Consider the following 27,996-nt stretch of genomic DNA (forward strand, 5'->3'; position numbering starts at 1 on the left):
CCCTCTACCAAGCTTCAATTAATCATAACAAAACACAAATCAGTTTAAAACACATTCAAGAACTAACCTTTAAACCGAAATAGTTTACAAAAACGTCCCTACAAAAATGAAAGCAAACCAAAGACTCTTTCCTTAAATAATACATACAATTCATATCTAGATTTCCATTAAGAATATCCGTTTCCATTAAGAGCCCAGACCAAACAATAAGCAGACGTGCAAACACATTACTAACATGTATTGTAACTTGTATTTTTAGCATTCAGGTGTTTTAATTTGCAAATGGTACCTCGCAAAATGTATTATGTGCATGGTGTTCGATAGAGGGCGCCAGTAAACATGACGCACAGCTCGCTCAAGAAAAAAAGCACCTACATTAGGTCGGCAGAAATTGTGTACGCCTGCGCCCTTGACATGCTGCTGTCTCGCTGCTTTAAAACAGCTGCACTTGAAAGTGTTAGCCGCTGGATACCAACCCGGACGAATCGAATAACATGAATTCTGAACATAACGCATGAATCTACACAGTATCCTTAGGGGAGTCTAATAATATGAAAGGATATCGGCTGGCCGCGAGCACTGTACACGTCATGTGTAGCGCGAGCCAGATCACTTGAAGTTCGCTGGGCATTATTGCATTTTCTTATTCGGCATACGGAGACTCTGCTCTAGATAGCTCACAGTCTTTGAGATGATCCATTTTTGCAATGGCGAGGGGTCTGTTTTCACGGGCCTGGCTTTCAAAGACGTACCACTTTCAGGTAACAATTCTTCTGCGAATTTATATGCAGTATATGTATGCTGAAATACTATTATCTGAGAGAATGCTTAGTGAGAATGAATTTTCGCAGCAGTGTGGATTGTGGATGACCTCCGCGTCCTCCCTCTCTTATCTTTAATTTATATATTTTATTTGCAAGGAGTTAAAAATGTAGTGCAGCTGCTGCTCTTATCTGCGTTGAATCTGTCAGCTCCGTTGCGACGATAACCGACTCTCGCTTTTGAACACGAGACAGGCGTTTCAAGATATGTTTTACGTCAGAGACATATGTTTAGGGAATTCTTGCTTCTTATTTATGGAAATAATTTCTCCATTTACCCTTGAGAGGACTGGGTTGCCATGGGCTGCTCTGCTGTGAGATTAATCCCCTTCACTGGACGAAGTTAAAACGGTCTGTGTGGTGCCATGCAGCCTGAGCCTGTACAACTCCACAACAGGACTAAGAAGCTTAAACGAAAGCCAGGCTTATAGCACACATGTGCAGTCAGTGTGTGTTTAATTTGCATAAATGGTTATGGTTCATATGTAAACTAGAGGTATTCATATAAACATTTAAAATATCAAACTATATATAAGCAATTGGTCAAATGGCTTTAAATGTGGAATTACATGTGAAAAGATTACTTGTACATTAACAATGAATTGACCCATTTAGAGTTTAAATATTAACTAAGTTTGATATTTTAAGGTTATTATTAGACAATAATAATACATATAAGTTCTTGTAGACTCCGGAGGAACTTTTACTCTGCAAAAGCTCAGTGAGAATTTGTCTGGAATGCCGTATTATGAAATGCAGTCAATCCAGTTCCAGTTTGTGTTTTCAAACCATTTTACACAACTTTTTCCCCATTATTTTTAATCTCTGCTCTTTGCAGATTTTGTGTTTTTGGTATAACATTGATCCTTTTGAAAATGTTCTTAAAAGGGTCATAAAACCATGAAACACATTTTTCGAGATGTTACATGACTGAAAACCTTATCACTCATCATTGTTTATTTAAATGCACAATATGTAAGATTTTTAGATTTAAAATATCTGAAACCACTTGAACAATGTTATATATTTTGTTGACCTGTGTACTTGCATTATCCCAAACATTTCCAACAATGTTTAAATCCAGACAGAGAAATACGCTATTTTAACCAGTGTTACGGACCCAAGCGTGCCACACGAGTCCTGAAAAGTGAAGCCAAAGCGCCTCGATCGCCCCCAGGTGACTGGATGCAGTATGAGTCATAAACCCTGCCCTCTCCATGAAATTTAATGGGACATTGAGAAACTAAACAATCAAATTACACTTAAAATAATTTTTTTCCAAAGAAGGTTTCTGTCATTTTAGGCAGTTTTTATCATGCTGATGTTAGTTCAAGTGTTCGTTCTTTAAATAAGTTTGGTTTTAGTTAATTATTTGATGCTATAAAAACAGGGGTGTGATGTTATGATTGACAGCTTCTCATTTTTCATTTATTTTATTAGACAGGCGAGCAATTGTTTGGATATACATTTATCAACAGAAAACGAATCATTGTTATACAGCGCAACACGGTTGGTCTTATTTGTTTGAATTGCACCGCGAGTAACATGTTTGTACCATGCTTCAGAGACAACACTGTTTTGTTTCGAAAACAGAATTCCTTACTTCATGAGAAGGGATGTAAATTTACATAAATTCCCATAATCAATCATTGTTTAAAGGGGTGATGAATTGAGAAATCAACTTTCACTTGAGCCTTTGATATATAAAAGTTAATCGTTATATAAGAATATCCTGCTGAAATATATAGCTGAAATTGCGGAATAGCTGAACATTTCCTTGTTAGTCAAAGAAAAGCTTTTATTGACACCAGGCCCAGAAAACGCTTGATCTCAGAATATTTCGACCCTTAATGTCATCGTATGCTGAAACGCCGCCTCAACAGATAAATATGTACGCCTGATTCTGTAGCCCCGCCCACCGACTCGTGGAGCTAAACGGATCGCGCTACAGAGCAATAAACATGCAGAAGATAGCAAGATATTGCGCTGTGCCTGGTTGTGGAAGAACACAGTCGCTGCATAAGCTTCCTTCGGATTCTAATATTGGAAATGTGTGGTTGAACTTTATTTTTAATGAATATCCAGCTTACGTGGGGAAGACATTGCACATATGTTAATTTCACCGGATTCGTTTGTAAACAAGAGACTGGATTTGCAGACAGGATGAGATTACATGAATGAATGAAGCAACACACTAATGTGAGTAAAACATTTTTTTATATGTGATAGTATTGCATTGTCACAGATCAAATACAATGTTACATTGTGTACATGTCTAACTAAATATAACTTCTGTCACAGGGCTCGCAAAGCCCAACGTCCCGGGCTGAGTTTTTCAGACGGGCTACCAATACGTATCATCTTAAATAGTGAAATAACATCGACTTGATATTTGAAGAAAAATACAATCAATGAAGTTTTGATCATGCTATCTGCAACGTACTTGGCACGCACGTATATCCGAAGATCGGGCGGGCCAAGTAATATAAAATAACATTCATATCAATTGCTGGTGGATGAGAGATAAATCATTGTGATTGTTTGATAAATAAATTTTGCGAGCCCTGTGGGTGAATCATTCCGGTTGCCGTTTTCCCACATGCTTTCAAAACAATGCCTCACATGTACTCATGGGTGAGCCGAAGCTCATTAAATATGCAAAGCTTATCTAATCATAGCAGTGGGCATTTACTTCCAAGTCTTCAGTGCGGGCACGCTCATTAAAACCGAGCGTGTCTTGAAAGAGGCTCAAAACCAGGGCAGAAAATAGCCTATTACTTATTCATTATGATGTTTTTGAATGTAAAAACCACACAAACATCACAAGTAGACCTCAGACAACAGTATAAAAAAAATATTAATTGTTGGATTAATTGTTAACCTTAACCCTTTTAATTCCGAAGCGTTTGCCCTACTATTTTACGCTACTTAGCCACTTGCTTAACACAAAATAGGTTTCATTTTATAGCTTAGAAGCTTGACTTTAAAATTAATATAGGGAATATGACCATCACTTAACAAGTGCTTTTAAATTTGGCAGAGATATTAGAAGTGCTCTTGTAAGCTATTGATTACAGTTTATCAAGCTATAAATATGGAAATTTTTCTTACAAAAATGCATCTCTTCGCTTCAGAAGGTCTTTATTATTAACCTGGAGCCTTATGGATTACTTCTATGATGGATGGATGCGCTTTTTGGGCTTCAAACTAAATGGTACCATTCACTCCCATTATAAAGCCTGGAAGGATATTTTTTTATATAATTCAGATTATGTTTGGCTGAAAGAAGAAAGTCATATACACCTAGGATGGCTTAAAGGGTTAGTTCACCCAAAAATGAAAATGCTGTCATTAATTACTTACCCTCATGTCGTTCGACACCCGTAAGACCTCCGTTCATCTTCGGAACTCAAATGAAGATATTTTAGTTGAAATCCGATGGCTCAGAAAGGCCTCCATTGGCACAATGCACTTTACACTCTCAAGACCCATAAAAGGTACTAAAGACGTCGTTACAAAGTCCATCTCACTACAGTGGTTCTTCAATAACTTTATAAAGCGAAGATAATAGTTTTTTGTACAAAAAAATCTAAATATCGACTTATATAGTGATGACCGATTTCAAAACAGTGCATCATGAAGCTTTGAAGCGTTATGAATCAGTGAGTCGAATCATGATTCGGATCGCGTGTCTAACCGCCAAACTGCTGAAATCATGTGACTTTGACGATCCAAACCGCTGAATCGACTCACTGATTCATAACACTTCGAAGCTTCATGATGCACTGTTTTGAAATCGGTCATCACTATATAAGTCGTTATTTAGGTTTTTTTTGCGCACAAAAACTATTCTCGTCGCTTTATAAAGTTATTGTAGAACCACTGTAGTGAGATGGACTTTGTAATGACGTCTTTAGTACCTTTTATTAGGGGTGTAACGATTCGTTTTAACAACGATTCGCTTCGTATCATGATTTGAGGTTGTCGATACGATTCAAGGACGATATTGGTTAATTTAGAACGATACGATCTGAAACGATTCAGTGACTTGAAATCGATTCAGTAACTTTTTAGCCAAAAATTGTGTGACTGAAATAAATATCTGGATACTGGTCAGTGCAGGTGAAGTTTCCTAGATTCCTGTTGTTTCTTTTAAGGGAATCAGGTATCAATTAATTATGGATATAAACAAACAAGTAAACAACAATTAATGGCAAATGCATTCAAATTTTATTTGAATAAAGTGCAACCAACAATTTAGGTTGAATTAACAGGAAGTTAACCTTTTCTGCTCTCATTTTCAATATTCAATACATGTTCAATAAAAGCCCAGTAAGTGCAACCAACATTTCAACAGTAGGTTACAGTGATGCGCGGGTTGATCCAAAATGAGCCGGTGCCCGCGGCCACCCGCGGTTACCCGCGGTTACGAGTCATCCAAAAATATTTTTAATGATATTCGGGTCACGGTCGGTCGGATCGTCAATAAATCCTTATTTACCTTTTGAATGTTGAGCGTTATTAACTTTTGAATAAATGCTGACGCGGGACAAAATGCCCGATTTCCCAAAACGTTGAACTGAGCAATGCCATTGTACCATTTTAATAGGCTACTTTTAAACGCATTTAAAGTCAGTTTTATGTATTTTCTGAGAGGGGGCGGGATTTTTGTTGGGAAAGTCGGGGGAGAGACGCACACTTCGATTAGACTGGATAAACACATGCAGCATCTTAATTGTTAAGAAAATTAAACGAAATAAATGAATAAATCAAGCCTGTATTACATAACACTAGGCTATATCATACAGCATTCAGAAAAATAACAGTTTGCGCTCCTAAGGGCTTTCACACTTTTCCAAATGTTTTCCAAATGTGGGCTGATGAATTCTTCAAGCCGGGTCGAAACATAAACATCGCGTTCATCAATAATATGCATCTGGAGCTGAAATGGAAAATGATGGGCCGCCTCAAGAACTGCCTGCTCTCACTGCTGCACCTCTGAGCGCTCCACGTCAGGGCCTGAAACATTTTCTCAATGGCCCAATGAGCTACGATGAGCATTTACTACTTTTAAAAAATGCGGGTCAGGAAGCGGGTCGGGTACAATATTTTCTTCTTTTTTTTTTGCGGTCCGAGTTGCGGGCGGGTTAGTTGAAAACGTCGGTCGGGTGCGGGTTGTTTATACATTGACCCGCGCATCACTGGTAGGTTAACCTGCTACTTCTGCTTTTGTTTTCCAACATAAAATATTACAATATTAATTTCAAAAATAAAGTGCAACTAACTTCTCTTCAGGTTTAATTAATAGTAGATTTACCTGCTACATTTGCTGTTGTGTTTCAACATTAAAATAATATAAATACAATATTAATATCAAAAATAAAGTGCAACCAACATTTCTTCAGGTTGAATAAACTGGCTGAACCTGCTACTACTCTCAGTTTAATAAACAAACAATATTTAACAAAAGATAAAATGTAACCAACTACTCTTCAATGACTCTACAGATTTCTTTTTCAAAAATATCAACATGATCTGACCGCAGAACACTTCTCTGTGCGTTCACTATGTCGCCAGCAGTACTAAAAACTCGCTCTACTGGCACACTGGTGCCAGGAATGCACAGGTAACATTTAGCAAGGGTTGAAAGTACAGGTAGCTCTTTCTCCTGGTGGCTTGATCATTTCGCGCTCGTTGGCTTCTCCTCTGCCATCCGCCATGCTATATTTTGTTTTCTTAGCGCTGCTGCTGGTGCGTGGCGACGATTTCACAGATAGGCCGACTGAATCGAGTAACGTTTAACGCCTTTATCATTAAAAGTGCTAAGAAAAAACATCCATATAAAGTCTGACATGCTTAAATCCAATGTGTTATTTCCTATTATCGATACAATCGATTGATTACCTTTTAAAACGATGTTAGATCGATATATGTCGTCCGGAAGGCCAACTTGCCGAGCACAGATCGATGTAGTTAGATCATAGGAATATAAATCGATACATCGATGTAGTAGATGAATCGTTACACCCCTACCTTTTATGGGTCTTGAGAGTGTACAGTGCATTGTGCCAATGGAGGCCTTTCTGCGCCATTGGATTTCAACTAAAATATCTTCATTTGTGTGCCGAAGATGAACGGAGGTCTTACGGGTGTCGAACGACATGAGGGTAAGTAATTAATGACAGAATTTTCATTTTTGGGTGAACTAATCCTTTAAGGATGAGTGAGTTATGGGATAATTTTCATTTACGAGTGAAACTAAACCTTTAAAGCTCACAATATACTGACAGTTAAGGATGTTCTCAAGCCGTCAAACTGATGTCATCAGAGAAGGAATGCCATTCCTGATCCTGAGGGGAAGCACATTTTCAAATTTTGACTAAAGATAACGAAGACAAAAAAAATTCAGTGGGTTAACTTGCACAGATTAATTGTTCACCACAAGACTTTTATATAGTTACTAATAATGTATTCAAAATGAATTCCAGGGGTCATGTCCTTAATAAAAAAATTATTTCTAGCTTATATTTAGTAGAGTTTCTCATAACTCATGACACTTCACAGGTAAACCAAAAACTAGAAAATGAAGGTGTGTGTGGATGAGTGAATCACATCAGAAGGAATCAGCAGCATGATGAATTGACTTGCGCTCTGTGCTGACAGTGCCAGAGCTGGTGCTTTCATGCAGGAATGCTGACTCTAGTCTGGAAAGCTTCAGGCTGTTCAGCAGAATGGCTCATGAAAACACAGTAGTAACAGGGAGCATGTGGCATCAGATTCTGTTGGTGTTGATGGTGTGATGGACCATTGATTTGTGGAAAATAAAATGTACTGCAGCAGATGTTTTTATCCATTTGGAATTGATTAGATGGTGTTTTTTAAGAGAATGAAACCAAGTCTGAATGCAAGTTTGAGGACTACTTTCCTCTTTAAACACCGGAGCTTTTCTGAAAGTTTGGACATAAGTCAGATTAACCTTCAACATATATCAAAGTTTACATTTGGCAACTCTTGCAAAGATTTTAGAATGGCTGCATGACAAGTTCTTGTCGTTGCATGGATGTCATGTGATTTCTGGTGTGAGTTCTCTGTGTTTGGCTGCCACTTCAGACCGTGGCTGTTTAGTCTTGTCTTGTTTAAAATGTATGTTTTTTGTTTCACTCACTCATAAAATAGACTTCAACTGAGATTAAGTTTTTATGATTCCTGCTGGTGCACGGGGGCGGTATGCTCTGTACTCTGCAACTTGCTATTCAATTCAAATTTATTTGTATAGCGCTTTTCACAATACACATTGTTTCAAAGCAGCTTTACAGAAAGTGCATTTCATAAATGTACATTGAAAAATGTTAGAAAGAGAATGTTAAAGAAAAATGTTAGAAAAGTTAATCAATCATGTATTAATTTAGGCCATAACAACGCTGGCGTGGAGTCGTCTCTTCACAGGCGTCGAGTCGTCTCATCACAGGTGTTGGGGCATCTGAAGTCTCCATGAGAGGCTGGATACAAACTGGAGCTGACGAACTATTTACCTCGGGACTAGTGTCCCGAGATAACAACAGAAAAGCAGATGGGAAATGATTAGCATAGCTGCTGTTCAGAATATTAATGCTTTTGATCCGATTTAACTGTAGTATAAAAGGTTATTATAATGTGAATGCTTGGCTAAAGAGATGCGTCTTTAATTTAGTTTTAAACTGGGACAGCGAGTCTGAACCTCGAACAATATCAGGAAGACTATTCCAGAGTTTAGGAGCTAAATGTGAAAATGCCCTCCCTCCTTTAGTGGATATCCTAGGAATGACCAGAGGCCTCGAGTTTAGTGATCTTAAAGAGCGCGATGGATTGTAGGGCGATAGAAGATCCGTTAAATACACTGGAGCTAAACCATTAAGGGCTTTATAGGTCAGTAGCAATACTTTGTAATTGATACAGAACTTTTTAGGTAACCAGTGTAGAGATGATAAAATTGGTGTTATATGATCATATTTTCTTGACCTAGTAAGAACTCTAGCAGCTGCGTTTTGGACTAACTGTAGCTTGTTTTATTGAGGATGCAGGACAACCAGCTAATAAAGCATTACAGTAATCTAGTCTCGAGGTCATGCTATGGCTTTTCATTCGGGCTACCTGAACCCACTGGCCTGCCGACCTGACGGTGTTTGTAGCGTGGTTGCTGCGGACAGAGTGTCTGCATCTTTGACGGCAGGATTTCGTGGCATGGTGGCCGTGGTCATTGAGTGTTCCCGTGTTGCCATTTTAGGGGCCTGGAGTTTGTACTCGTCTGGACTCTGTGGCCTTCGAGATGCAGTTGGACACGGGTTGCTTGGTGTACCCACTCCATGAGGGTGTAATTTTTACTCAACTGCTCATTCTGTTTGGACTGTTGGTCATTTATGGTCAAGTCACTTTTATTTATATAGCTTTACAATGCAGATCGTTTCAAAGCAGCTTTACAGTGGTAGGAAAATAATGCAAAAAAATTTGATTCGGCTGGACAGCCGCTCTGGAGAAAACAGTGATGTCATCGTCCAGCTCAGTTCAATTCTCATGTGGTGTCAATGCAGGCAGATCAGTAATATAGATGAATATTTAGTGTCCCCAATTGTAAGCCAAAGGCGCTTTTATGACGTAAAATTAATGTAAACACAGTCAGTAATGTCTTAAGGAATTAAACAGACAGGACAAACCACATCTCATAATTCAAAGGAGATCTGTGCATTAGTGTGTGAGTGCAGATCTCCCGCTGTCTATGATCATTAATAATCAAGCAACAGTAAAGCTGAGAAAGAAAAATCACTCTCAGTTCAGATACTCTTAAATACTGAAAGCGCTCTTTGTTCATTGCTTGTAATATGTTTTTTGTTCCTCTTTATTATCTACTAGCTTTTATGTTTTGCAGCTATAGTAGTTTATATATTTAAAATTATTAACATGCAATTGTTTTAATTATTTTTTTAAATTTCTAATTATTCTAGCTGGGAAAGATTTGCATGCAGGTACGATGTTCATTCTATTCATCTAAGAGCAGTTATATGATTCATTAACAGTTCATGTTGGTATTGTGTATTCACCATGGTAACTGTTGTTTCCATAACCCCAAAATGCCACATTATTTTCACTTTAGTTATTTTGTAAATTACTGTAGTTAGTGTGGTTTTAAATTAGTGTGATTAACTTTATTGTATAAACAAAAACTAGTTTGGAACTGCTATTTAATAGCCTTACTTTATAGGCCTATTAATTCATTAGTATTAGTCATATTCATAAAATGTATGTGTATGTCAAGTAAAGTGGGTGGGTGTGTTTTAAAAAAAAATTCAAACATACATGCACACATTACATATGAAAATTATATGTGAATACACACATTATATATGAACACACCCTCTGTGTTTGTTCATCAGCTGAAAAAAAAATGTCTCAATGTGATTCCAACACTATCATTCTTTTATGCTATTATCATCTGTTGTGAACGGGCCAACATGAAACAGATAAAGTCTTTTCTTCCCTGCTGTGATACTCACCTAAAGGATTATTAGGAACACCATACTAATACTGTGTTTGACCCCCTTTCGCCTTCAGAATTGCCTGAATTCTACGTGGCATTGATTCAACAAGGGGCTGAAAGCATTCTTTAGAAATGTTGGCCCATATTGATAGGATAGCATCTTGCAGTTGATGTAGATTTGTGGGATGCACCTCCAGGGCACGAAGCTCCCGTTCCACCACATCCCAAAGATGCTCTCTGGTGACTGTGGGGGCCATTTTAGTACAGTGAACTCATTGTCATGTTCAAGAAACCAATTTGAAATGATTCGAGCTTTGTGACATAGTGCATTATCCTGCTGGAAGTAGCCATCATGGGAACATGGTGGTCATAAAGGGATGGACATGGTCAGAAACAATGCTCAGGTAGGCCGTGGCATTTAAACGATGCCCAGTTGGCACTAAGGGGCCTAAAGTGTGCCAAGAAAACATCCCCCACACCATTACACCACCACCACCAGCCTGCACAGTGGTAACAAGGCATGATGGATCAATGTTCTCATTCTGTTTACGCCAAATTCTGACTTACCATCTGAATGTCTCAACAGAAATCGAGACCAGGCAACATTTTTCCAGTCTTCAACTGTCCAATTTTGGTGAGCTCGTGCAAATTGTAGCCTCTTTTTCCTTTTTGTAGTGGAGATGAGTGGTACCCGGTGGGGTCTTCAGCTGTTGTAGCCCATCCGCCTCAAGGTTGTGCGTGTTGTGGCTTCACAAATGCTTTGCTGCATACCTCGGTTGTAACGAGTGGTTATTTCAGTCAAAGTTTTTTCTATCAGCTTGAATCAGTCGGCCCATTCTCCTCTGACCTCTAGCATCAACAAGGCATTTTTGCCCACAGGACTGCCGCATACTGGATGTTTTTCCCTTTTCACACCATTCTTTGTAAACCCTAGAAATGGTTGTGCGTGAAAATCCCAGTAACTGAGCAGATTGTGAAATACTCAGACAGGCCCGTCTGGCACAAACAGCCATGCCACGCTCAAAATTGTTAAAATCACCTTTCTTTCTTTCTTTCTTTCTTTCTTTCTTTCTTTCTTTCTTTCTTTCTTTCTTTCTTTCTTTCTTTCTTTCTTTCTTTCTTTCTTTCTTTCTTTCTTTCTTTCTTTCTTTCTTTCTTTCTTTCTTTCTTTCTTTCTTTCTTTCTTTCTTTCTTTCTTTCTTTCTTTCTTTCTTTCTTTCTTTCTTTCTTTCTTTCTTTCTTTCTTTCTTTCTTTCTTTCTTTCTTTCTTTCTTTCTTTCTTTCTTTCTTTCTTTCTTTCTTTCTTTCTTTCTTTCTTTCTTTCTTTCTTTCTTTCTTTCTTTCTTTCTTTCTTTCTTTCTTTCTTTCTTTCTTTCTTTCTTTCTTTCTTTCTTTCTTTCTTTCTTTCTTTCTTTCTTTCTTTCATTCAGTTTGGAGTTCAGGAGATTGTCTTGACCAGGACCACACCCCTAAATGCATGTGATTGGTTGATTAGATAATTGCATTAATGAGAAATTGAACAGGTGTTCCTAATAATCCTTTAGGTGAGTGTATATCCGAGTGAAACGTCTTCTGGATTGAGAAAAAAATGTAGTGCGGGACTTGATATTGTCCTTCAGGAATTCATTGGATCATAGGGAGTTGTGGAGGATATTTAGTCCCAGCCACCCTCTGCCGAGGAGACACACACCATGAAGAGAACAGACGCTGTTTGGGTGGGGAGGTTAACGTTTTTGATGAAAGAATGATTAAAAAAAGATGTGCACAGATAAATCATTTATATATCCATTTTGATTTCATGGTAATGGTTTGTTTTCAGAGCAAGTTATTACATTTTGATGAAAGATTACTTTAACCTCAGTGATTTATTACATTGGCATAACTTTTGGGTGACAAATGCACAAGGACACTAAAGTACTCTAGGGCTGTCAAATTAAAATTAGAATTTCAAATATCCATCAAATTTAAAATAAAATGCATACATTTAAACTATGCATACATGATGGTGTTTTCTTCATAATTGTTTGTGCAATTTACGAAATTATATTTGATTCATAAATGTTACTTTCAATCTTATGCCAATGTTTTATAGCCATGTGATTTCATTGCTTTCATATTTTAATATGTTGAGACGAGACAAAATCTTTTTCCCTAACTGAGATCATTCCTTTTAAATTTGAATATTAGTAATATTTAAGTATAAAATTAAAATTAGGTTTTCAGCCATTTTGAAAGCCCTATAGTACTCTGGGATTTCAATGCTAGCTATTATCTTTATCCACTATTTTAGGTAGTCTAGGGTTGGGACCCTTTAGTTTTGCAAATGTGAGCATACATAGCATGAAGAAAGTCCATTTAGAAGCATAGATAGTATGAAGAAAGTCCATTTTGAAAGTGCCTTGCATTGAAAAGACAGAAGGGTTTGTCTTAAAGTGTTCTCCTTAGCATTGTGTCTGGCAGACTTGCTCTGTATAGGGCTGTCAGATTGATTTCTGAAAATGGTCCCAGGGCTACATTTATGTGTGAAATAACTTCTCCTGAAGATAATTGTTCAGGGCTGAAGCTGCTTGTAAGCCAAAGCGGTTAATTAAGCCATTTCAGCAGCCAGACAGCAGTTTGCTGAACTCCTTTTCACACTGAATAGTGCTTGCGAAGGTTGAGAGGAAACGTTATACATAGTAATTTGGAGGTCTGGACTGGTTGCAGATTTGTGGCTCTATACTTGGACACCACCCTCATAGTCCTCAGTGACCTATCTGCTGCATAAAACACAGACTAGTGTGATTTGGCAGCAAGGAGCCTAGTCTGAAACAAGCTCCATTGAGACATTTGTACAGAGAATCTGGCATTTTCCTCAGTTTATTGCCCCACATTCATCTCATCATGATCACACACATCTGGATGGAGTTTTTCTTGGAGAATTTGCTGGACTTCTTTGTTCAAGACAAGTTCATAAGCTGGACATGATTTGCTTCTTTTCAAAAGGATTTGAAGCAACTTACATTTTTCAGCCGTGTAACTGGATGTTTGTAAAGTGATGTACAGTGATGGTTGTTTAATACAAAGGGTGGGGGAGGGGAGGCTTCCATAGTGTCTGAACTTTATTAGATGGCATACTTTTGCTGTTGACTCTCTTAATAAGGAGAACTTTTTTTGTGTGGTATTACTGGGGGGTATTGCAGAAAGCAGGTTATGCGACATTCCCATGTAAGTTTACGGATAAGTAGATAACCTCAACTTTGAGTTGCAAAAAAGGGAGTTTACTTTCAGGCTATGTTAGTAGCCATAGCAACTCTTACAGGGAGTTACAGGGTTATTTTACTTCAGAGGTATGCCCTATTGAGGAGTGATTTTGCAATTGTGCTTTTACTATGAACATACTCTGGGTTGACTAAATTTCACATTTTTGGAACACTGAGGAAGCAAGGTTTGGTTTAATAAACCGAGACTAGTGTTGTCAAAAATATCTGAAACCATTCCAATTCTCCTTTTCTGCAGTATCGATACATGGATTCCAGCAGCCCGTTCTCGCTCTCCTCTACGACAGCGAGTTGACAGTTTGACACACACCTGTCTCTTCTCACTCACTCGTCTCATTCACTCCGGTTGAATAGTGCTAGTATTGCACATAATTCTTCACATTCCAGCAGGTTTCACGCTCACAAGTGTGCGAACCACTAATCTATAAGTGGCGCTCTCATAAAGCAGCCTCTCAAACAGCTTGTACCAAATTTAGTTATTTTTCGTGGCTTATTGTGCTTAAACGGTCAAACACACACATTACGTCAAAATGTCTGTCTTGTCATGTATTCAGGTAAACACTGTCAGTTTTGGAACGTAAATAGTTGAGAGAGAACGCATGTTGTGTAACGGTATATTGGATCCGTGCATAAGCTCTTAAAGTGACAGCAACCTAATAAACCTGCTGCTGTCTGTCATGTTAATCAAAGAACAAAATAAAATCACTTGCTGCTCTTGACTGAATAACTTTTGTAGCTTTAATTGTAAGCATTAATCTGTATTTCATTTTTACAATTAAGACTATCTAGGGTTATTTTACGTTTGATTACTTTATTTAATTTCTGTATATTTCTTACCTGTGAAAACTACTGTTAGACCCACCTGTGTTTATTTAATTTGTTTCTTTATTTAATTGTATTTGTGCTATCTTTTGCAGTTTGTCTATTTGTTCTTATATTATTACTTGTGTGTGTGTGTGTGTGTGTGTGTGTGTGTGTGTGTGTGTGTGTGTGTGTGTGTGAATTTATTTCAGAGTTCCAAATAAAGCCACCCTGTGCTGTGTAAGCTATTGCAGCAAAATAACACAAATTTACAAAAAAATTTGAGATAATAATAAAAACGTAGCAGTTTTCATGGCCATAGCTATGGAATCCTGGGGCCACTGAAAAAAGCATTGATGTGGGCCCCCAACGCCCTCCACTCATATCACGTACGGTAACGGTAGGTTTATAAGATGCACCTAATAAGGATTTACAAAATAACAAAACAGACTAATAATTAAATTCAAATACAGGTTATTGCTTTTTCTTATTTAATAGGCTATAATTTTGTATACAAAGTTGATTTATAAATATGATATAAAAACAATGGCAAACTTCTTGTTTAAAGTCATCAAGCATTTATGCAAGTGTGAAAATTGCAGGAAATTACAAGAGACAACTTCTCACGTTGAGCACACGAGTGCGTGTCATTTATTTTTAGTAGCTGAAAACTCGAAACCAAAATGGCGCTGACAAGCATCCCACGCCATCACGCATTCAGAACATTTAAAGGGACCACGATCCCTGAACAGTCATGAAGAAACACGCTAGGGCTGGGCGATATGTGAATTTTTTGGGGGGGATAATCGCCTTCAAAAATATCGCGATATCTGATAATATCGTCTACTCCGCACTGACCACGCCCACGCCGGTTTCTCATGTCTGTGTCAAAATTTTCCAGGCATAAAATGGAGGACAACGGCTTAATATCCAAGAAAAGATGCACACCGGTAATTTGGCAGTATTATGGATTTAAGTTTAGTAGTTACCATACACTTACCTTTTTAGTGTTTTTACACATATTTCTCATGTTTGTGAGACAAAGTAGCTGCTGAGTTTGGGTTTATTTGAGACACGCTCAAGTTCATGCGCAAAGCATGTGATCGCATGCTTGTCTGCTATAGACTATTTGCTTCTTATTTATTAAATCCAGGCAATTATCTGATTAAACGTTGATTAAAATTAAGATACAATTTATACAAAACGAAATTCACATTAAATAAGGGCTTTCTAAGCAAAATCATGCAAAATTTTGTGTCTAGAAACCTGCGTTAGATTGTTGCGTTAATGTTTTATAAATGCATAGGTTCAATTAAATAACGTGGTGTTTAGATTAGGCTATAGGCCTATTTTATTTCTGAGAACTAGCCTAATGTATTTTTAAAAAATGAAATCATATTTGTTTTAATTTTGAATTAGGCCTATAATTTAGATTTTTTTATGATTTTAAGGATTTTTAAAAAAAAAATGCATGGCAACTGCTAAGACATGCATGCAAACCACAGTTAGCCTACGTTTTATAGGTTCAATTAAATAACGAGGTGTTTGGATTATATTTTATTTTTAAGGTGTCTAATTAAAAAAAATCAATTGTTTTAATTTTGAATGATGATTTAGTTTTTTTAAGATTTTACTGATGATTTTAAAAAATGCATTTATGATTTTCATACGCAACTGTTAAGACATGCTGGGTAAACCACATTTACGGTGTTTTACAGATCACCTGCATAAAGTTATTTTAAGGTGATGTTTGTTTACCCATATTTTGATTTTTAAAAAAAACGTTTTGAATATGTTACTGATAAAAGCAATTTGTCTAAATGATTGAATATCGTTCGCATTGTGTCCTGAATAAAATATTTTTTTTCCAAAGGTTTCGCTCTCTCGTTTTATTTTTAGCGTTAGTATTTTAAATGTTTTCCAGGTTTACATGTTTGATTAATATTTGTATTATTAATAGGCCATTCTATTTATAATTTAATTGCCAATAATATTTTTAGAGCTGTTTAAAACATTTAGCCAAGCCAACCTATGTCTAGTTAATTTGTAACGTGCTTCTCTTTGCGCACAACCACAACCAACATCTTATCCATATACTTCAATGTTTTGCTTTAACACATAATAGCTACTGTAGCTATGCATCAAAAACACTAAAAAGGTAAGTGTATGGTAACTACTAAGCTATTTTATAATGTATTTGGCAACGCAATGTCCTGTGAGTTTATCAGTCGTCATTTTTACGATACTGTCGATTATCGTCTGATAACACTGACTGTTATCGATATCGAGATATTTGCGAGACATCGTCGATATACCATAATATCGTTATATCGCCCAGCCCTAAAACACGCTAAGAAGTGCTGCGTTTATAATCAACAGTGTATAGAACTACGCTCAAAGGTGAATTATGTATGTTACATTCACTACACAAGACAAACTCATAAAATAACGACAATAAATTGCGATTTTTATTGGGTCATTCCGCTGTTTGACGCTGAGCTGAATATCATATCGAAGTTAGAAATTCCAGTATCGTGACAACTAACCGAGATTTCAGAGTGTACATCATGGTAAATTAACCTTGCTCTCTGGAATAACCCCCAGATATCAGAAATACCAAGTCCTGTTGGAGCCATAGGGTTCAGAGCATGTACTCGGAGTTTGGGTCACTTATAATGTGCATTTGGGAAGGCATCTGGTGCTAATCATCTTCCCAAACTTGTAATGAAAAGCACTTGTAAACCGACTGTTGGCAGTTGTATTGTAAAAGAAAATAGTTTTTTTCTTAAATGCTCAATTTTTTTATTTTACTGTAAAAATATTTGTGGCGCAAATATCATTATCGCTCGCCACTGGCCGGCTCTCACGGTCCCTTGCCCCTCGCGTACGGCCGCGAAGATCCGCGACTATTACGCAGGAATGAGAAAGTAGTTCCTAGCCATATAGGTGTAGAAAATCGCAACTATTAATTTTCAGTTGGTCTTAGCACACGATGTAACTGTAGAAGAGTCAAGTTTTAAATAGGAAAAATATTGAAAGTGTCTTTGGTCATTTTTTGAATGAGATGCTAATGGACTGATCAGAATCAATGATCTATGCTAAACTATGCTAAAAGTGCTACCGCCAGATACAAAGATTGGCTGAATGGATTCAAAAACGGTAAAACTCAACTATTTAACTCTAGGGAACTTGTAAAATGAGCCTATTTTCAAAAAAAGTGGAGTGTTCCTTTAAAGTGATGTGAGGACTGGATGGATCTCCAATCATCATGTGAAAGTAATTATGAGAGGTTGAATGATATATGAGTCACAAGGGAGGACATTTCAGACAAATCTAATTTGGACTTTCAAGCCATGCTGGGAAACTAACCTGTAATCATGTCTGAAGGAAACCAGTATTTACAGTAACTTCATTGCCGTTTTCTCGTATAAAGAGTGACTGGGATTTCTGAGTTATGGAAGGAAATAAAAAGCTTGCTGTTGTATTACAGAAGCAGTACCTCAAGCCCACACAATGTGTCTTAAGTGTGTAATAATTTCCACTAGAAACACCAAACAGAATTGCAAAAGTAATATTAATGGTTCACAGATTTTCCCACCCCAAAGTCATACCATTAGTTGAGTCAGGGTTGCCGTGCTGGTAAAACAAATCAATTAATTTCTCGCATTTAAGCAGGCTCTTTTTTTTTTAAGAGCAGTATGTCTTGGATCATGGTTAGGTATGAACTGTAATTTTCTGTAATCATTTCACTGTAATTCCAGATGTACTTAAATAACACCTGCTAGAGGAATCTCCAAATAGCAAATGCACAGACTGAGTTTAGACTTTATGCAGAGAATGGATGTCACATTAAGCTGTGCGCCACTTGATTTACATGGATCTCCAGTACATACACCCACAATTTGCATGTATACACGCCTACAGATATCGCAAGTAATTTCACCCAGGCATGCCCTGGCATGAAAATTGCATAATATGTCACACACAGCTTTAGTATATGTAGCCCCGTACCTAACACAAATGTGAAAATAGAGCCCATAAACACCTACGCCAGTATCTGGCCATTTGCAACAAAGTTCTTATTTGACAAATAAAGAACAACATGAGTATTAATGTTGGTGTTTATTCTTCATACTTGATCTGAAGATTTATAATGTAATTTAATAATTCATTTGACCCATTATATAGCTCTACTGTAGGCAACTAATATAGCTAATAATGTACACACTACTGACTGTTCAAATGTTTGGGGTCAGTAAGATTTCTTAATTCATATTCAGCAAGGACACAGTAAATTGATCAAAAGTAATTGTAGTAATTGATCTAAACTTGTAGCATGGTTGCGCTTTGAAAACAAGTTAGAAAACAAGTTCTTTGTTTATTGTTGGTGGTTGTATTTCTTTGGGCATGTGGTTTGACGTTGTTTTGATGGTCCCTTTAACACTTTCTGTTGACTATTAAGTACGCAAGTAAGTTGCACCTACACCTCTACTAACTCTGATTAGAAATGAGACCACTCAAATTAGTTAGTTGACATGTAGTTGCAAAGTTACTTATAGTCAACAGAGACCATCAAAACAAAGCGCTACCTGGCATGTTGTAGCAGGAAGTTTTTTGTAGGCACTGTAACTTTCTGTATGACATGTATTGATGTGAGTATTCAGCCTCTTTTTTTGTTTTTGAAATCTGAGTCATAAACTACAAGTAAATATTTGACTTCTTGTTTTCAGTCAGGATTTGAGTTTATTTATATGTGTTAAAGTTCACAAGACCCAGGCTAATGTTTACTTTCTGCTTCTTTTCTCTCAGGCTCGCCTGTCCTATACTCGAGTGAAGTATCTCTTTCTCACATGGCTTGCTGTATTTGTGGGCAGTTGGGTTGTGTATGTGCAATACTCTACTTACACTGAGCTGTGCAGAGGACGAGAATGCAAGAGCATTATTGTGAGTACAACTCTCTCTGACCGTTGCATTCATTTCATTTTCACTTGACTGTAGCCTGATACATCTTGATCATTATTGGATATTTACCTGTGCAGATATTTTCACTTATTTAGATTACCTTTGCCATAATCGAACGCTCACTTAAACTTTTAAAACATTAATAATTTAACACTGTTAAATGTATTCTTTTGCCAATCTCAAAATGAATATATATACTGTATGAATATATACGTTTTACAAAACGTATAGATGCCTAAATTCACTTGTTGCATTTAACATGGTTAATTTTAGTTTCTTATCGATTATTGGCCATAACATAGTATAATAATGATTAATATAGGTGCATCCCTAATAGCAGCACATTGACATTAAAGTAGATAGTTCACATTAAAAGAGAAATTCACCCTCATGCTATTCTAAATGCATTTTTCCCTTCTTCCATAGAAAACAAAAATACATATTTAGCATAATCTAATTAAGTCATACAATAGCTTTGTGTGAGGAATGGACAGATATTTAATGATGAATGATTATTCACTGAAAATCTTTTCAAGCTTAGCTCTTGAATCTCATGCATATATTTAAATATGGTGCAAAAATATGAAGAGAAGGATCTTGCTTGTCATGCGACTGGTCACCATATCTGAATATGAGATTAGAGGGCTATAGTGAAGGGCAAGAGTGTTTGTATCCAACACACAAAGCGATTGTATGTCTGTATAAGACTTCTAGAATATAGCACATAAGTCATAAGGACCCCATTTTATGGTGCTTTTGTAGTGCTTTTATGCCCTTTTTTGAAGCTTGACAGCCCCTGTTCAGCATCCACTACCATTGTATTGAAAAAGAGCAGCTTAAAACATCTTTTGTGTTCTATGGTTTTGATATAACATAAGGGTGAGTAAATTATGGCAACTATATATATTATATATATTATATTACCTAACCCCCAGCTCCACCTATTGGTGATTTAGTGAATATGCTTGTCCTGTATTTAAGCCATTACACAACATCTTACTGAAAAGCTTCCACTCGTTCAACGTAATGTCACTTACATGCTCATTGAAATTGACCTTCCTTTTCCAACAGTGTGACAAATACAGCAAAGGTATTATTGATGGCTCTGCCTGTAGCAGCCTGTGTGAAGAAAGCTCACTGTACTTTGGAAGGTGCCTCTCCACCAAGCCAAACAATCAGGTATGACGCAATAAGGCTACGTCCACATTCATCTGGATATGTTTGAAAAAAAGTGTTCTTTTATTTCAAAACAAACAAACTCTGTCCACACTTGCATTTTCCAAAAGTTTCTCGTCCACACTGAAACATCTGAAAATTGCTTAAATCGCTTTTCTGTGCACGAGTAAAACATAAAAGCACACTGAGGTGATACTGAGAAACCAGACACAAGATTCTCATGCTATTCTTTTGGCACAATCACAATATGCGTCACATGGCTAAATATGTGTCACCGTTTTCAATTGCATCTACTTTGGAGAGATTCTTTAACCCTCTGATGCTCTTCGGTCATTTCTGACCGGAAAATGTTCAGCTTCATTGGAATGATTTGAAACTTGGTTACTTTTCTAGCAAAAGTACACTGCAGTAAAGGAGTGACACTCTAAAACATCAAGAGTGTGATATTGACACATCCACTTAACACACACACACCCACACACCTATGAAAAACTGAACCTATGAACCACATTTGGAATTTTAAAAAACACAGCTTCATCAGAATTATATGGTGACGTTTCTAGCATTAGGTATGTAAACACACAAAACAATTAGGCATGCTAATTGGTCGATAAACAAAAAGTAGCGTTCATTGTCTTCGGTCATAAATGACCGACCATAGGAAATTAATGGGAAATCGGCAAAAACACAAAAATTCTCTGAATATTTGTGTGTACAATCTACAAATCGGCCACAATGCTGAAAAAAAGTACACAGCAGTAAAGGGATGACACTCTAAAACATCAAGAGTGTGATATTGACACATCCACTTAACACACACACACCCACACACCTATGAAAAACTGAACCTATGAACCACATTTGGAATTTTAAAAAACACAGCTTCATCAGAATTATATGGTGACGTTTCTAGCATTAGGTATGTAAACACACAAAACAATTAGGCATGCTAATTGGTCGATAAACAAAAAGTAGCGTTCATTGTCTTCGGTCATAAATGACCGACCATAGGAAATTAATGGGAAATCGGCAAAAACACAAAAATTCTCTGAATATTTGTGTGTACAATCTACAAATCGGCCACAATGCTGAAAAAAAGTACACAGCAGTAAAGGGATGACACTCTAAAACATCAAGAGTGTGATATTGACACATCCACTCAACACACACACACACACACACACACACACACACACGTCTGGTGCGCTATCCTTCTGGGGACTCGCCATAGGCGTAATGGTTTTTATACTGTACAAACCGTATTTACTATCCCCCTACACTGCCCCTGCCCCTAAACCTACCCGTCACAGGAGACATTCTGCATTTTTACATTTTCATAAAAACTCATTCTGAATGATTTATAAGCTTTTGTGCCCATGGGGACCTCAATTTAGGTCCCCACAGTGACACGAGTCCCCATGAGTCTGTCTACAGTCAGGTTGAAGTCCCCACCAGGCTAGAAAAACACTTATGTCCACACACACACACACACACACACCTATGAAAAACTGAACCTATGAACCACATTTGGAATTTTTTAAAAATCACAGCTTCATCAGAATGATATGAAACTTGGTGACGTTTCTAGCATTAGGTATGTAAACACACAAAAAAGGGGGCATGATTCGAGCATGCTAAGTGGTCATAAAAAAAATACTCCCACTTGTGCTTTTCGGTCAAAAATGACACCATTGGAAATTAATGGGAAATCTGCAAAAACACAAATTCAAAGAATTTATATTTTTAACAAACAAAAAAATATCTAAAACTTTATAATAAATAGTCTTTGAGATTTTTTTTAAATGTATATTCAAATCCATAAAAAAAAAAATCATTAAATGTATTCAAAACAGAACTAGGGAATTCTCAAGCCTCTCCATACAGACCTCTAGTGATTACACCAATGGTTGCATGATTTCTTAAATAATTCCAAAAGAGGGCGCTAATCTGCCTTCAAACTAAATTATTTTGAAGGCCTAGTCTCTATTTTAACCTGAAATACTGCAATAATTAAAAAAATAATAATAATTACAAAAAAAATTTAAAATAATTTTCAATGGCAAAAATAGACCATAATTATTGCATAAATATTAAAAAATACCATCAAATCATCTCAAAATACAAAATTAAAAAGAAAAAATATTATTGAAGAAAAATAAATTGCATTGGTTTTACTGGGGTGGAGGAAGTTTAATTTTTAGGTGTCCGGTCACTTATGACTGGGAAGACAACCAATGCGACCCCTAAACGAAGAGCACAAGAGGGTTAAAAAGATCAATTTTCACTGGACAAAAATGGCATCTCAGTGTGGACAAAACTGTGCAATACTCCGGAATAATGTGGATGCCACACTCACCGTAGTCACTGAAATAGGGGGTCCAGTCCTGCTCCTGGAGGGCAACTTTCCAGCAGAGTCTAGCACTAATTCTGCCTTCATGTGCTATCTAAGTTATCGCATATATGACTTACCTATTGAAAAAAACTGGACATGAACGCCCACTCAAGTCATACTTACCACTGGAAAGTGCAGGGATAATTTTGATTCCAGAGATCTCGAGTTGGCCAGGCAATAAACTTTAAACATTGTGGTGGGGAGAACGATTGCTGCTGACTTGGTATTGTTATTATTATTTATTTATTTATTCGTCTTGTCATATCATTAAAGTAGTGCACATGTATGAACAATCATTTGAAGCATATTGTTTGTTTCATAGAAATAGCCTGTGTATGACAAATTCCAGAAACGTAAGCAAGCTATCTAGATGTTTAAATGGTTGTCAATGAATGGGACGCTAAATATAATTTTGGCTTTAAAGGTTGGGTAGGTAAGAATGATCTAAAACACTTTTGTCCAAATTTGTTTAAACTTTCTTTATATGTCAATACATAATTAAAATTTAAGTACTCTGAAAAAGAGAGTATAAAAATCGAGTGACTCTAGACTTTTTAATCTGCAATAAACACCGCTCATTATTTTCGTTCGGGCCGAAATAAGTGATTGGCTTGGGCGACTGTCACTCTCTCTCGCTACCATGGCTACCTACGCTTTTGCTACAGGATCTGCCCACATGCGCGCACCCCAGTGTTGCCAAGTCGGGCTATTTCAAACACTGTTGCCGCGGGCTGTTTTTCATGTCCGCGGGTTGAAGCGACCCCAATTATGTGATATTTTCCCCCGGGATTTGCGAATTTTAGCAGGCAGCCCTACCAAAAAGACACATATTTTACCCCCCAAACGAGATTTTTACCGGAGAAACACGATTGGGCTTGTTTTGGGCTAGTTTTGAGTAGCAATTGGGCGGATTTTGTTGTGAAAACCTGGCAACCCTGGCGCACCCGTTTGATTTGAGTTCAAGAGGCTGTATTTCTGCTGGACAGGTAATCTTTCATTTTGATTATACATTTTTTTGGTTGATGTTTTCATGAAGCATGTCTCACTAGCACACGTAGCTCCCTAATATAGCTAACATAACATTACTTAGCATAAAGTTACAATGTTATACACTTAGCGAGCCATTAGTAGAGATGATAAATACTCAATATGCCTAGCTCAAGTTGATCGCTGAATTTCGCAAAATGTAACTTTAGATAACAAAATGCATGTGTAAAAGCTAGTACACCGCATCCAGGAACTTTTTTTAGAACTAAGTTAGCTTTAGCTACTACCCTCTTTCTAAACTCTTTTACCATGTTCACCGGGAACTTTACCTGCACGTTTATTTCGGCCCCCGTGGTTTGTTTTTATATACTCTACCAATGTTTATGTTGATGTTTTTATCTTGTATCTGTGTGTGGTAGACACTGTGTTGTGTGTGTATTTTAAACTTTACCAGTATCGTTATTCTAGCTTGATAGTGAGTACTAAAAGACATCTTATTTGTTTATATTCATAATGATAAAGTTAGATTTTTTTATTACATGTGATTCTGACATGATGTCACTACATGCACTTCTTCTCCGCTCGCCTCAGGTAAATAATGCGTCTTTCAGCTGAGTTGATCGTGGTCGTCGTAGCGCGTTCATGTGTTTTGGGGGCGTGGCTTTGGAAAGAGCCCAGAAGGGAGAAGGTGGAGTGAATGGAAATAATGAGCTGTCTTTAAAACAGTCGTGAGAGGTCTACAGACACTCAATTTTTATACTTTCTTTTTCTGAGTACTTACATTTGAATTATGTATTGATATATAAAGAAAGTTTAAACAAATTTGGAAAAAAAGTTTTTTAACCAAATCCTACCTACCCTACCTTTTAATAAGATTTGCACAATGAATGGGCAAGAATAAACCTGGGGTCTACATGATTCCTGTTCTTTCCGACAATAAAGCACTTAAATGCGACAAGCTCGTAATCACGACTTTAGAAGAGGGAAGTAGGAAATGTCCCACATTATTCTGGATAAATTCTATAGGAGGTGTGTTGAAGCTAAACTCTGCAGGAAGGAGGCCCTGCAGGAGCACATTTGGAAACCTCTGCCCTAAAACCACCACATACATCTCAGTAGTGTCATGTTGACGGTGTGTTCATTCACTACTCCTAGGTCTATACAGGCAGCTGGGGTGACCTGGACGGCATTATCAAGTGTCAGCTGAGTGACGTCCTGCACTATGAGCTGGGAGAGGAACTGGAGCCAAAGAAAGAGATCGCACTCTTTGACAAACCCACTAGAGGAACCTCTGTAGAGAAGTTCAAAGAGATGGTTGCCAGTCACTTGAAGGTTTGGATACTTTTTTGTAATACTTTTTTTTTTTTGTCACTGTCTGCATTGTTTGAGCACTCAATACTTTAAAGGAAAGTCACAATCAGGTTAAAGTTACTTAATGCACCTTTCATTTAAATTTGCAATGTAATGGACGTAGCAACAGATCTTTTCTTTCTTATTGTGACATACATCCGAGGGAAAAAAGTGTTCTATTCATTGTCTGTTGTTTGTATGAAAGCAGATCTGAATGCAAGCTTGTAGTCGGTTGTAAGAAAGGTGTAGTTTAAGTGGGCTAAATGATAGAAGAAGTCTGACATTCGTCATCAGAGAGAAGTCTTTCATTTCACCAGATCAAGTTATGACAATTTGATTACAAATACTATTTAAAAATGAAATGTGCATGGATGAATTGTTCACAAAAAGATGAGTTGACACAGAACAACGCTTGCATCCTTCTGCAGCGAATGTTCTGCAAAGGTTCCAAAGAACCATCAGTTTCTGAAGTTGAGCAGATATGAGACATGCACTGCAAACCGCAAGAAAAATGTATAAGTTCCGCTTGTAAGGAGAGTGAATGAGCACACTCACACAATCTGACCAAATTACATAATCTAGTGGGTCACTTCTGTGATTTAGGACTATTGTGTTCATATTTGCAGTGAACTGTATCGTAGTTCACATGAACCGTACCACGGGCCACATTTTTAACCTCCATCCTTCCCTCAGGTTTGGTGTTAATCGGAGTGGTCCAAGACCTTAGTATTTTTGTCGCACTTGAACCACGAATACACATAAAAAATGTATGTGGTTGTAATAAAAAAGTAACATCCTACCTTCACAGGTCAATTTGACCCTCTTAGGAATGAATGGAATGCAAGGAATGCTTCAGTATACATAGAAAAACCTAAAAATGTACCTTAAAAAAAGTTATTTTATAATGTTTACATGCATTCTGAAGAGAGAAACTCAAGAACTGACTTTAGGAACCAGCGGAACAGCTCATGTGGTCTATATAGAGCTATAAGGCTATCTAGTGGCAAGAGTCAAGAAATATAATGTTATATAATTTTTTTTTACCTCAAGAGGTCGGAAAGACACCAAAATTTACCCAATGTGAGATATTTTTAGCTAATTTGAGCTGGTTATTGCATGTATTGGATAGTTATTTTGAATTTAAGTTTAAAGAATGTGCTTAAATGATATTATTTATTGATAAAATCTAGTAATTTAAAGGTAAATTAAATAAAAAAATGACATCAAAAATATTATAAAATGAAATCAGCTTAATTTTAGGGCTTTGGGTCATTTTGACCCGCAAAGGGAAGGATTTGTTACAGAATGCGAGACTGTGGTACCTGGATACACACCAAGAGTGTTAATGTGAAAACACTCTTGTAGGCTTTGCCATTTCTTTTTTCACTGCAATCGGTTGACATCAATTAAAGGATCTGTAGGAAATCATAAAATCAGTCGATTCCTTGTTTTGTTCCTACAGGCAAAAGTTGGAGAGCAAGGCAACCTCTCCAGTTTGGTAAGCCTGATTCTTTCAGTGGCGGACAGCAATAAAGATGGCCACATCTCTCTCCCCGAGGCCAAGTCTGCTTGGGCTTTGCTGCAGCTCAACGAGGTTCTACTGGCAGTGGTGCTCCAAGACCGAGAGCACACACCTAGACTGTTGGGCTTTTGCGGGGACCTATACGTGGTGGAGCGGGTGCCTCACGCTCCGCTGTACGGCATTAGTCTGCCGTGGCCCATGGAAGTATGGATCCCTACGGGCATGCGCCGAAGCATGGACCAGTGGTTCACACCTTCCTGGCCCCGCAAGGCCAAAATCTTTATCGGATTGCTGGAACTTACAGAAGACATCTTCCATGGTACCTTTGGGAGCTTCTTAATGTGCGACTTGAGAGCCAGTACTTTCGGTTACACCGACCGCCACGACCTCAGGCTGGTGGATGGGCGGCACGTAATTGCAGAGGAGGCCTTCAAACAGGCCATGATCCTTCAGCGCTGCGAGGACGACGAGGACTGCGTGTACGGCGTGGACTGTAGGACTTCGTGCGACCGCGCAGAACACCGGTGCATGGCCGAGGTGGCTCAGCCCAACCTGGCCAGGGCCTGCGGATCAATGAAGGATTACCTCCTACGAGGAGCTCCGTACCATATACAGGAAGAGCTGGAGAAGCAGCTGTACGCCTGCATGGCTCTCAAAGGCTCAGCCGAGCAGATGGAAATGGAGCACTCGCTCATTCTCAACAACCTCAAAACCCTGCTGTGGAAACAGATCTCGCACACCAATGACTCCTGAAGCTGGTGACTACATTCACATTCTTGAATGTCTTCTGAAGCACTTCACGAATCTGGCTGGAGATTACAAATGCTGGTAGGAAAGTGGCTGGAAAAAAAATGCTCATGGCAATATTCAGTGCTGCTTTGATACTAAAGTTCTCTTTTGACGGAGGTAGAATTAAATCTGAGGACTTTTTGCTCAGGCTCAACTTTAGCGTAACGTTCATGTCTGTCTCGTGTTCATGTCTACATGCTTTGTCATACACGATTGATCAGTGATCATGTTAATTTTACAATTCCTTCCTGTTATGAAGGAGCAAATGACGCTAACTTTGCATCCATTGTTGGATGTTAACAGAGAAAATTATGGAATGCACTCGCCACCGACTGTGGTTGTGTGTCTCGTATTGTAATGTTTGTCACATGAGCACAGTAAAAAGAGCCATTTTGAAATGGACATATTAGTCCAATGCCTTGATA

General features: G+C 37.6%; 2 protein-coding genes across 3 annotated transcripts in view; one reads left to right on the forward strand and one right to left on the reverse strand.

Annotated features, from left to right (window-relative positions):
• The window catches only part of mtf2 (metal response element binding transcription factor 2), a 33,278-nt gene extending 32,073 nt beyond the window's left edge, over positions 1 to 1,205 (reverse strand). The window contains exon 1 of the mRNA XM_079818597.1: positions 1,100 to 1,205. Coding sequence (XP_079674723.1) covers positions 1,100 to 1,122 — 23 coding nt within the window. The 5' untranslated portion in view covers positions 1,123 to 1,205. The remainder of the gene's footprint in view (positions 1 to 1,099) is intronic.
• Positions 400 to 27,995, forward strand: dipk1aa (divergent protein kinase domain 1Aa). Of its 2 annotated transcripts, none has more exons than XM_079818600.1 (5): positions 400 to 761; positions 19,203 to 19,337; positions 20,427 to 20,534; positions 25,066 to 25,242; positions 26,723 to 27,995. In XM_079818600.1, exons 1-5 carry the CDS (start codon positions 708 to 710, stop codon positions 27,533 to 27,535), a joined length of 1,287 nt encoding a protein of 428 aa, XP_079674726.1. In that variant the 5' UTR covers positions 400 to 707; the 3' UTR covers positions 27,536 to 27,995. The 2 variants fall into 2 exon arrangements, with proteins under 2 accessions (XP_079674726.1, XP_079674727.1); XM_079818601.1 differs by lacking the exon at positions 400 to 761 and adding an exon at positions 6,866 to 6,988 and having other exon boundaries at positions 26,723 to 27,658.
• Position 27,996: the final 1 nt, after the last annotated feature.

This window comes from Gobio gobio, assembly GCF_949357685.1.
Source record: "Gobio gobio genome assembly, chromosome: 6".
Taxonomy (NCBI): Eukaryota; Metazoa; Chordata; class Actinopteri; order Cypriniformes; family Gobionidae; genus Gobio; species Gobio gobio.